Here is a 12,693-nt window from a genome sequence, read left to right as displayed (position 1 = left end):
TGGCCCAGGGTACAAAGTCCCTTCTTATGATGACTTTAGAGGACGCATCTTCAAAATGAAAAGGTTGACTACACTAAAAGATTGGAGGAGTTTAGGCATCATGGGCACACACAGGATCCATTGTGATGTTAGGATGGTTGGACCAATCAAAAAGGTAGAAGCCTTATTAACCTCTTGGTTAATTGTCCCAAGGGACAATGTTCATGAAATCTATTGATGCATTTACACATATCAAAGATTCGCGATTATTCTTGATTTGTTGATGTGTTCATTCAGGAGTGGGTCCACAACATGTTGTCCAAGTCATAACAGACAATTTGCAAATTATGTTGTTGCTGGAAAGACTTATGAGAGGCATCCTACTTTATTTTGGACACCTTGTGCTGCACTCTGCATTGATTAGATGTTGGAGTACATAGGAAAAATTCATTTTGTCAAGGATATTGGTTGAGTCATAAAAAAACATTACAAAATTTATATATAAACATGCATTTGTGTTTCATTTGATGAGACATTCACAAACAACTAGGAGGTTGTTGCGCCTTGCCATTACACGGTTTGCCACCATTTCATATCTCTTCAGTCCCTCTTGAATTCTATGTGTGATGTGAGAGAATGTTTCTTTCAGAGGAGTGGCGTGCTTTGGCATTAGCCAAAAACCAGAGGAAAGGGACCATATGCAAGTTAGTTTCATCCAGGAAAGCTTCTCACGAGTGCAAGAGGTATGTAGCATTACTGAACCTTTGGTAAAGGTTCTTCGATTAGTTATGGAGACAAGCCCACAATGGGCTACTTGTAGAGGCCATGGATAGGCCAAAGAATCCATTCAAACTACAATGATAATAAGGGGGATGAGGGTTTGAGAAACAACAACTCTATGGAATGATTGATGACAATGAACAATACACTCTATCGTCCTATTGATGCTACAAGTCTACTTGAACTCCACATTTACTCTTGTGGTTTCTTATTTGATGTTGAAGTCATGATTGATTCTTCACTTGTGTTCAGAGAATGTGCCATCTCCAGCAGAACGTGCAGAAAATCTCCAAAGAAATGGAGATATACAGGATGGCAGGTGGCACATTTAGCTTTGACATGGCTGTTGTGGATAGAAGACTAAATTCCAGGTAATTTTAGTTTGTTTCAAATTTCATTCTCTTCAAGTTCATACTTTCTTCAACTTTCAAATTTCATTTTTTTCTTATGTTTATCTTATTTGTTGTAGATGCATGTGGAAAGCTATGGTGGCAGAGTACCCAATCTTCGAAGCTTGCCATTTGAGTGCTCATCCAAACATGTAGCTCCTCGGGATGCAAGTGCAACTTGAGTGTATTTGAAAAAATACACACCAAGAACGCAACATGTTAAAATATTCCAAATTTCCAATTAATTTTTTGAATTTATCAAATAATATTTTTTTATAATTATTATTTTATTATTTATAATTTATTAATTTATGACCCTTGTATAGGTTGGATTCCCAACGACTTAATGACATGGTCTACGTGTACTACAATCTTTGATTGTGGGTGAGGCAACTTGAGAGGATACCTGATGTGAGGTCATCTCATTGGATGGGATTGACACCACTGTTGCATGGAGGTTAGGCTGAGAAGCCTATCATGGAGTCGGCTCCTGATTGGTTAGAGCAGGAGGTATGGAGGGAGTAAGAGGAGGAGCGACAAGAAGGAGGTAAACCACCTACCCCTGTCACCAGTAGAGGACTTGGTCTACCTCCTATAGCTCCTAGTTCTTAAGCTTCTAGAGCACAGTAGAGTCCACTACCAACTTCACCGCCATCTACATCTAGAGGAAAGTTGTTGCATTTTCTCACAAGAGGGGCGAGGAAATCAATAATATTAGTTATTTGTTTCATTTAATTGTATATGACATTATGACTCATGATATGAGATACATTATTATAATTTTTTGTTGATATTTTGAGGCTGAGTTGGGACTCAGGACTTAGTATTCAGGGCATGATTCACTGTTCTGTGTGATTTGTAATGTTCCAAACAGGAATTTAAGTGATATTTCAAATAAACAAACAGTGAAACAACATAAAATTAAAAACATGTATCAAAGACCCATAAACAGTGTAAAATTGGAACTGCTGAGCCATATATTATGAAATATGAGAGCATGAGTACAATATATGAATGAAGTGGTGCACCCTCACTTGTCTCAAGGACAAGATGGACCAAACCCAGGTGATGGAATAGCTGGAAAGATGGTTGTTTAGTTGTTGCACCGCTATGCACTACCTAGTTGTCCCAGAAAACAGTTGTTCTGCTGATTTCGACCTATTAAAACGTGCCCAAAAACCGCCAATAAAATTATGTCCTTTTAGCCTTAGACTCCTTGGAAAAAACCCAAAAAAACCCAGAAGGGAATTTCTTTGATTTTGAATTTGGATTTTCGGCCTCTTGGGAGCCCCTCTCTAACTACTACTGTGCCAAATTCGACTTGCAGAAATAGCCTGCAAATCCACCTAGAAACACCCCTCAAATGTTGCTTTCACCTGTAGTAGTTGATCCCTTCCTCCCCAGATGACCCTTGGCCCTGATGGCTGCTCACCTAAGCCTAGAATTTGCTGCCAGAGGCCACTGTGCAATCCCTCTGCCCATAGATGCGTATTTTGTTATACTGACTGGTTGGCTGCAAAAATTTGAAAATACCCTCAGCCCTCTACCTTCCTTGCTCTCGGAACTCCTAGCAAGCTAGGGACCTCCTGGCTGGCTCAATCCTCCTCTACATATTTCTGGCTGCCCAGAAAGTACGTAGCCCCTTCCTCGACGTGGCTGGATGAACTGTGAATTGATGCTGAAACTCCTGCAACCTTTGTGGAACAACCTCCCTAGGGCGGGCACGGATATCCCCCCAAAGTAGAGGTTGAATCTTCCCTGCGGAAAACTTGTGGCTAAATAGCCGTAGACCGCTATGTAGCAGAGCATACAAGAGTAAGTTTGTTTGTCAAATAATCAGAATGCTACAAAATGAGAGCTCCATCCTATTTTATCACTTTGGACCCCCTTAGCCTCTTGTGGGCCCTCCTTCCACTAGTTCGAATTCCCTCCAACGCATTCCTTGGCCAAGTTCGAATTATGCATGTGGTGGTGGCCCCCACATTCCACTAGCTGCCAGAAATAAATCGAATTGCCTATAGTTCTAAGTTTTGCGTGTAGCGTCCTCCTCCTAAGCCAAGCCAAAATTAATGCAAAAATTGTGTTGCTGCACTCCGTGACTAATTCACTTGAGAAGGGACATGACAATCCTCCCCTCTCAAATGTTGCTTGCCCTCAAGAAACCTCAAAGCCAAGTGATCTAGTATGTGTCACCCTCCCAGGTGGCATCTTCATCTAGCAAGTTCTTCCAACACACCAAGAACTCCCTTATGGTTCTGCTCATCAGTCTTCTCTCCTTGATTTCCATTATGGCCTCTGGTTCCAACACCAAATGGCCTTCATCATCTAGTGGGGGTAGATCTGCTGTTGTGGTCACCTGTTGTCCCAACACCTTCTTCAGGAACGAGACATAAAATATGTTATGGATCCTGCTCCTCGGAGGCAGTGCTAGCTCATAGGCCACCTCCCCAACCCGCCTAATCACCTGGTACGTCCCATAGAAGCGTGGTTGTAGCTTCTCGACCCCCTTTTGTTTCAGTGTAAGCTGTCTGTAAGGATGCAACCGAAGGTACCTATGTCCCCCTCCTCAAAGTGCCTCTCTACCCTATGCCAATCTGCATATAATTTTCGTTGATTCTGGTTGTTACTAGATTATCCTTGAGAGTTTTGAGGATATCTTGGCTCTCTTGGACCTAGTGTTTGGCCTTTGGGGCCCGACTGTCTCTGAAAATAACACGAGCAAAAGTTAGAGATCATAACCATAGAGGGCACGGAAACGAGTTATATCGATAGACATGTGGTGCATGGTGTTGTAGCAGAACTCACCCAAGTGTAACCACTGAATCCACGTCCTCTGCTGACTTGTCACATTGTCCTCGGTACCCCTCCAACCACTAGTTAACCCTCTCTATCTGGCCATCCATTTGAGGGTGGTAACTGGTGCTAGGAGTAAGCTTTGTCCCAACCAACTTGAAAAGCTCCTGCCAAAAGCCACCCATGAATCCACTGTCTCTGTCGCTAACAATGTTCTTGGAGAGTCCATGTAGTCTGAAAACCTCTCGGAAGAACAACTCGGTAACCTGGGCAGTGGTGAATCTAGTGGGGATGGCGAAGAAGTGGACAAATTTGGTCAGCCTGTCAACTGCCACATATATGCAATCCTTCCCCTGTACTGTGGGGATCCCTGTGATGAAATCCATCGAGATACTTTACCATTTCCCCTCTGGAATGGGAAGTGGCTATAATAGCCCCTGCAGGGTGAGTCAACTCCCCCGTGTTCTGTTGGCAAGCGTCACACTCCCTTACGTGCTGTAGTACATCCTCCTTGAGGCCTTTCCACGTGAACCTTTCCTGAATAGCCACGTAAGTCTTCCGGAACCCCTGGTGTCCAGACAATGGTGAATCGTGAGCTGCCTGGAGTACCCTATCCCTCAACTGCAAGTTGGGCACTAAGTAAATGCGCCCCTTGTAATAGATGACCTCATCCATCACACGGTAACGCTCATCTGCATGTGTCCCCTCTAGCACCTCACAGGCCTTCCTGTCCTTGGAGTACTCAACCAACAACTGAGCCTTCCAATCCTAGCAGATGCTCATAAGAGATAACCCAGCCAATCTCCTGGATAGAGCATCGGCCACCACATTGTGCTTGCCCCACACATACTCAATATCAAAGTCGTAGGCCTGCACCTTGCTGACCCATCTCTGTTGCCTGTCATTGAGGCCCTGCTGCCCCATGAAATGTCGAAGACTGTTGTGATCAATCTTCACTCTGAATCGGTTGCCCACCAAGTACTGGCAGAACTTGGCCAATGCATGCATGATGGCCAACATCTCCTTGTCATATATAGAATATGACAGCTCATGCGGTAGGAGCTTCCGACTCTCAAAAGCTATGGGGTGCCCCTCCTGTGACAATATGGCTCCAACTCCTACCCCTGATGCATCACACTCCACCGTGAATGGCTGGGAAAAATCTGGGAGTGCCAAAACAGGGCAACTGCTCATCACCTCCTTGAGGTGATCGAAAGCGGCCTGTGCTCCCTCAGTCCATGTGAAGGCCCCTTTCTTGGTCAAGTCGGTCAAGGGTGCTGCCAGCTGTGAGAACCCCTTGACAAACTTCCTGTAGTAAGTGCAAATGCCCAAGAAGCCTCTTAGCATGGTCACGTATCAGGGTACTGGCCAATCCTGGATGGCCCAGATCTTCTCCTCATGAACCTTCACCCCATCTCCTCCAATGATATGATCGAGATAAAGCATCTCTGTCAATCCAAACTTGCATTTGGAGAGCTTGGCATAGAACTGCTACTCCTCCAGAATGCGCAGTACCTCCTCCAAGCGTTGGAGGTGCTCCTCCCATGTCCGACTATAGATTAGGATTTCATCAAAAAACACTAGCACGAACCTCCTCAGCTACCCCCAAAAGATGTGGTTCCTGCAAGACTGAAATGTGGTGGGAGTGTTGGTCAGCTCAAATGGCATGACCAAAAGCTCAAAATGCCCATAGTGGCACCACAATGCTATCTTGGGGATGTCCTGATCCCAAACTTTGATCTAGTGGTACCCCGAACGTAGATCGATCTTAGAGAAGTACTTGGCTCCTCTAAGCTCATCCATTAGCTCATCAATGCGGGGAATGGGGTACCAGTTCTTGAGGGTCTTCCTGTTAAGGGCTCTGTAGTCTATGCACATCCTGAGGGTCCCATCCTTCTTCTTCACCAACACTACGGAAGAAGCAAAAGGACTGGAACTAGGCCTGATGTGACCTAGCGCAGGCAACTCATGAATAACCTTATCTATCTCGTCCTTATAGGCTTTGGGGTGCCTGTAAGGAGTAGTGATGACTGTCTGTATACCCTACTCTAGCTCAATGGTGTGCTCAAACCCTCATATGGTGACTGCCCTGGTGGAATGTCCTCGAACACCACTGCATACCTGCCTGATGTGACCCAGCGTAGGCAACTCATGAATAACCTTATCTATCTCGTCCTTATAGGCTTTGGGGTGCCTGTAAGGAGTAGTGATGACTGCCTGTATACCCTACTCTAGCTCAATGGTGTGCTCAAACCCTCTATATGGTGACTGCCCTGGTGGAATGTCCTCGAACACCACTGCATACCTGTCCAAAAGAACCATTACGTCTGCTGGTGGTGACTGTGGCTATCCCCCAGCCTCTAAGATCCTCAACTCGACTGCCCATGCAATGTCCCCGTGTCGAAGATCTGCCTCCATCCTATGGGCCGAAACTGTTTGAGGCGGATAAGACTGCATGCCTCTCAAAACCACCAATTTGCCATCTGGCCCCATGAACTCCATCTTAGGTTTCCTCCAACCTGTCGTAACTCTCCCAAGGGAATAAATCCACTGGACACCCATCACCACGTTGGTGTCTGGCACATCGACCACAAAGAAGTGGTTCGTCGTTGAGTAGTTTCCCATAACTACTGTCAAGGAGGGCACGTATCAGGTCCACTGGATGGTACGGTCGCCTGGCAATAGGATGGAGAATCCCTCAAACTCTGTCATGGTGAGGCCCCTCCTCTGGACCAGTTGTGCATCTATAAAGATGTGGGTAGCCCCACTGTCCACTAGTACCAACACCCTCTGCCCCTGTACTGTACCTCTGATCCTGAGTGTCAAAAACTTAGGAATCCCGCATAGAGAAGCAAGGACTCCCCCTGATGAGGCAAGAGATGCCCCTCCCTGTGGAGGTGGTGGTGGTGGTGGCCCTCTGTCCCCCAAACTCTCTCCATCTGCCCCACCACAATCTTGCTCCACCTCGTCCTCCTGGTCACTGTCAGAAAAGACCTCAATGTAATGTGCTCTACCTGTTGTGCACCTATGGCCTGGTGCCCAGGGCTCTCTGCATGTGAAGCATAGCTTCCTCCTCCGGAGGTCCTTCCGTGTCTCCTCATCTAGCTGCCCCCTCCCCTGTGTGGTCCTCGGTGGTGGGGGTCTAGTCTCATGCCCCTTCTGTGGGAAAGGGGTCCATGTAGGGAATGGCGCTCTGGTCTTGGGGATGGCCCCTTGCAAATCTCTGGTGCACACCACCGCCTCCTACAGCGTAGAGGGTCTGCATGACTTCACCAGTCCACGTAGAGGCTCAAGCAAACCCTCAATGAAGGTGTATACCCTCCTAGCCTTGGACAAATCCGGGACCATCACTGGCACACGCAAAAAATCAAAAAAATACTGCTTTGGGTTGCCTGTCTGGCACAGTTGTGTCAGCTCCCTGAAGGATGCCTTCAGATCCCTCTGATCAAATCGCTCGACCGCCCTCCTGGTGAAGTCCTCATACGAAACTATCTGGGCATGCCCCAAAGTGGTTAGGCCGGGAAACCACGAGTCATGGACTTCCCCCTCCAAGTGTAGTGCTGCCATCTTAATGGTCTCCTGTTCTGTCATCCGGTTGAGTTGAAAGTATGTGTCCATCTTTTCAACCCAAGCCCTGGCTGTGCACTTGGCAGTGCCATCAAATGTAGGGAAGTACATCCTCCCTATAGTTCTCTACAGCTCATAGTTTTGGGTCCCCTGTCCTCCGTACCCCTTGTTCCTCTCACTCTGCTTGAGCTTGCAGTAATCTCTAAAGGAGAGGGCTTCTTTGAAATCTTCGTCCATCACCTGCCACTCTCTGAAGTAATCCCCCATCTAGGGAGTGTCTTCCTCCCTTGCTGGTTCGATCTGTGCTATTGGCACGAAGGAGGGTAGTGTGGCCCTAGTGGGCACACTCACTGAAGGGCGTTGCGTTGCTGGTGAGGGATGATCAAAGGGTTGAGAAGCCCTGGAAGTCTTTCCACACAAAAACCCTCTAGGTGTGGCTTTGTCTCGGCTCTGTGATTTGATCTCCTCCAGCATGTCTTTTTGCCCCTTGGCCAGTTCACTCAGAGCCCTCAAGAGGCTATCAAAAGTCATCTCCTCCTTACCCTTGGGCTCTGTCATTTCCTCTTCTTCGACCACTGTTTTCCCTCTTTCCTCCGTGTCTAGTGTAATTTCCAGCTCCCTTTCTCTGCTCGTATACCTCTGCCTCCGATAAGTGATGTTCTCCCGGGCTTCTCCTCTCATACGAAACCAACCCCACAGCCGAGTCAAGAATTAGGCTCTGTTACCACTGTAATGTTCTTAAACAGGAATTTAAGTGACATTTCAAATAAACAAACAGTGCAGCAACATAAAATTAAAAACATGTATCAAACACCCATGAAACACTATAAAATTGGAACTGTTGAGCCATATATTATGAAATATGAGAGCATGAGTACAATATATGAATGAAGTGGTGCACATGCACTTGTCTCAAGGACAAGATGGACCAAACCCAAGTGATGGAATAGCTGGAAAGATGGTTGTTTAGTTGCTGCACCACTATGCGCTGCGTTGTCCCAGAGAACAGTTGTTCTGCTGATTTCGACCTATTGGAATCAATGTTTTAAAACTCCGACTCGGCTGAGGGTCGACTCCGACTCCGACTCCGACTCGGTATCGACTTGGCCGGCTCGATTTCAATGACTCGGTTGTTGTAAAAAATACATTAAATATTTATTTTTTATAAAACACATAATTTTAAAGATTTTCATTCATGTTTCCAAACACACAGCATTAGAATATAGATAAAGACAACATATCATCAAAGTAGGCTCATGAATATATCCATTATATTAAAATGGCACCCAGTGCACTATCCAATACATACACGATGATGATATAGAGATCAAAACAAAAACACATAACCAAGGAGGCTAGAAATGGCCTCTACAACAAAAGCCTATGACCAGTACTACTGGCTACTGCTAGAGTTGCCAACATCATCTGGCCCAGTGTTACTTGGGAGTAGGAGCAAAAGTGGGGAGCGGGAGTGAAAACGGGAGTGGGGAGCGGGAGCAACATTTTCGGAAGCTCCCGGTTTGGGAGCGAATCCCAGAGGAGTTCGACAACCAATGTCACTAAGATCAAGGTACATAGAGGGATTGGTGCTCTTGATTAAATACGAGTTCCATACCCTAATACATGACGAAATTCAATGGAAACATTGCAATCCCCCAATCCTAAAATCCTGAAAAACCGATAAGTCTGTTGGATTTTGAATGAAATCTAAAATTCTGCTTTCTCCATATGAAATCCAATGAGGCCAAAACCACTCTCAAACATCCTGAGTCATTTCATGGTAATGTTAAAAATTTAAGTAAAAGGATGAAAATGAAGATTAAGGAGTTAACATTACCATGAATAGCATAGCCTTAGTAGGGCAATATGATCAAATACTAGGGTTTGGGAGAGGGGAATGGACCCCAAAGACCAACAAACTAATTCATAAACCCCTTTGGAGTCCCCCACACTTAGAAAATTAAAATAAAAATAAAAAAAAGCGTGTTTTTATGGTTCACTGGCCACTTTCAGCTACCCGGCCATCTTGTCTACAAAGGAAAACGGTCAAAAGCAAAAGAGGATGCTAGAGTGGTAACCCAAAAAATGAAGCATTTTCATTTAACTGAATTATCATTTCTGTTATAACTGTTATACTGTGAATCCATCACAAGCACAGAGGATATTGTGGGCACAGGGAATTTGATGTTTATATTGTATCGATCCATGATGCAACCAGGGCCAACATCCAATTTCCATGTCTTGAATAGTACCAAAATCTCAATGTGAACTTATGTCTATGAAACAGTCATTTGTACAGAACACATATTTGTAAGCTGAATTGTCAAGCATTCTTCATAGGCAACTTATCAATCACAAACACAAAAATATATGAGTCTATTCATGACACCTAGAAGATGCATTAACAGGCTAAATAAAATACAGTACAAGATAAATGCAGGTTCACATGACGCATTGCAATATTGCAGCTTGCATGTGACAATATGACTATAGATATCAATGTATCTCCACAAAACACATTTCATGGGGGAACACGACAGATATTGATGAAATCAGCTCACCTGAAGTACTGTCTCATTCGATTTAAGCTTGATGGATTTCCCCGGTTCTAGTTTGGTAAAGAGATATTGACCATGATCACTAGAAATCCGGCAAGTAGAAGAAAACAATTTGGCAAGCACAATATGGCTTCCAGAGTGAACATACAAAATTGTTGACTCTGCCATTCATCAAAGAGTAATGCTAAAATGAGAAATACAGTGTATTTTGCTCTCTATTTAGAACAGGGATGTAATGTAGCTCACCTAAAGGTGTAGAGAAAATCCTGTCAACTTCAGTTTCAAAGATAAACTGCAATGGAGCTTGATTATTCACAGAACCAGACTCAGAAAATGAGTTTGGATCTAATTCTCCATTACACCTTGCCTCACTTGCACCTCCCACAATAGGATCTTTGGCACTCACTTCCATGAAATGCAAAGTAAGCCCAGTCTTATCATCATCGAGAATTGCATATTGATTATCAGTAGGGCCAATGAAAGCCCCATCTCGCCCTATATGAAACACAATTCAGAATCACAGCTGAAGCTATTGTGGAAAGCATTGAAAACAAATAACAAAATTGAGTTTCTTCCATTGAGAGCATGGATGAAGTATGTTAGCAACCTGTAAAAGTGTTCACTTTTTCACCAACAGCTTGCAAGTCGATAAGGTCTCAATATATAACAACCTCACTCGTTGCATCACAGAATTCAAAGACAACCAGAAAAAGATGTTGCTTTTCACTGTATAGCATGCGCTTTGGATACCGTTCATTTCCCCCAAGAGCCTGCAACATGGAAACAACTACAACAAAATTCAAAGAGTGGAAAATACATCATGAGCAAAACACTATAATAAGACTATGTGGACAACTCAATAGATACCAGCCAGTGTAATAATATAAGCATTCCCCTTTGCTGCCTTTAATTAAAATTATGAGAAAGGCTATTAATGCATGTGCACTATTTGTACCGTTGGGGAAAGTTTCTTGTATATATTGTACTCTCCAGTCGAAAGGTTATAAGCAGTGAGGTTGCATCCATCCTTAAAAAAATGCCCTGACCGGATGATGCAAAATACGTTGCTCCTTGTTGAAAAAATTGAGATCTAAGTGGAACGGCTGGAAACGAAACAACTGCTATTAATAAAACACAAAAAACATGTGTTTAGTATATACTACAAGCAAGAAGATCCTCAAAACGATTTTGTGTAAAACACCTGGCACACAGGAATGTCAATAAGTGGATGTCTTGTGTCTGCAATAGTAAGAAGTGGCAAGCGTGGTATTGGGCCACTCTTTGCATGTTCCTCCAACAAATGCTGCAAATGATAAGCACTGTAAATTCTGATGTTTTTGATAATAATGAATTAATTATTAGTGAAGAATTCCAAATAAAATGAACACGTTTTCCACAACAAAACCCTTTCGTTCAAACAAGAGATGAAAGATTGTTAGTCAACATACACTATGGAGAAAAGCCTTCCGGGCAATATCTGAAATCGTAAGCTGATTTTGACTGCAATCAACATCAGGAAACTTCAGAATAGGATAAAAGGCCCAAACAGAAATTTCAGGAGAACTAACACTAAGAATAGAAATTAACTATCACAAAACAGTGAGTTTTCAGATTAAACCAATATATCAACATGCCAACTATCGCTCCTTTCAGATGGAACACAAATCAGAACTAGGTATGTCATCAAGATTTACCAGGCTAATACTTCGCAAAACAAAAGAAATGTTACAAGCACCTCAGTAAATTCAAACCAATCCACAATTGGATCGGAGGATAAGGCTGAATGCTAATTGGAAATTGGTACAGGCAACAGAAAGTATGAAATTTAAGTGTGTAAGCAAGATAGGAAGACTCACTGCTTTTATCTAAAGTCCATCTTATCAGGGTTCTGCTCTTGGAGTTTTGTCTAGAAATCAGGGCCCAAGAAGACCCCATGGAAAAAGCCCAATCGAAGAAAAAAAAGCCAATCAAACTTTTGCTACCATATTTGCATGCAAGTTAATATCCAGTAAACTTAAGAAAAAGAAGCCCAGGGAGTAAATCCACATGCAAGTAAAGAAGAATCTAGTGCTTGACAAGGGAGGATGTGTTGGAAACACTGAGAGGGGGGTGAATCAATATTTCTTACAATTGTATTTTTAACTTCACAGAGCAATAATTATCATTAACATTAGATCAATTCAACATCACATGAACAGTAAACAACACCATTCAACAATGCACAAACATTTAGACAATAGACAACAGATTTTTAATTGGAAATCCCACCGGGACAAAAACCATCGAAAGCTTCTTAATATTTGTCTTCAATAAAATGTACATCAATATTTTCAACTCCAACCGATAGAGGTTCCAACCCCTTGGTTTACAAGATCCAACTTGTAGGACACTCCAACACCCTATTTACCAGCTGCAACTAGAGTGACGCTTCAATGCCCTAGTTTACAAGCTCCAACCTAAAGGATGCTCCAAAACCATGTTTACCAACTGCAACTGGAAGGACACTCCAATGCCATGTGCAGGCTCCAACCTTCCCTTGCACCACCTTGCCACCCTGATGAACCGGTGGACCACGTTTCACAATTTTCAGACTAGATCCACCTGCGCTCAACAATCAATACAAAAGA

The 12,693-nt window shown here is 43.7% G+C and overlaps 1 protein-coding gene across 1 annotated transcript in view; it reads right to left on the bottom strand.

Annotated features, from left to right (window-relative positions):
- Positions 1 to 12,693, bottom strand: part of LOC149222349 (uncharacterized) — a 128,557-nt gene that overhangs the window by 67,354 nt on the left and 48,510 nt on the right. Inside the window, 9 exon segments of the mRNA XM_089387573.1 lie at positions 4,341 to 4,709; positions 10,070 to 10,227; positions 10,313 to 10,561; positions 10,743 to 10,836; positions 11,113 to 11,184; positions 11,268 to 11,369; positions 11,515 to 11,652; positions 11,802 to 11,852; positions 12,513 to 12,667. Coding sequence (XP_089243699.1) covers positions 4,341 to 4,709; positions 10,070 to 10,227; positions 10,313 to 10,561; positions 10,743 to 10,836; positions 11,113 to 11,184; positions 11,268 to 11,369; positions 11,515 to 11,652; positions 11,802 to 11,852; positions 12,513 to 12,667 — 1,388 coding nt within the window.

Source organism: Pinus tabuliformis, chromosome Q (assembly GCF_031772625.1).
Source record: "Pinus tabuliformis cultivar Carrire ecotype Pingquan chromosome Q, CPIR1, whole genome shotgun sequence".
Lineage (NCBI taxonomy): Eukaryota > Viridiplantae > Streptophyta > Pinopsida > Pinales > Pinaceae > Pinus > Pinus tabuliformis.
This window is presented reverse-complemented; position numbering and strand designations above follow the sequence as displayed.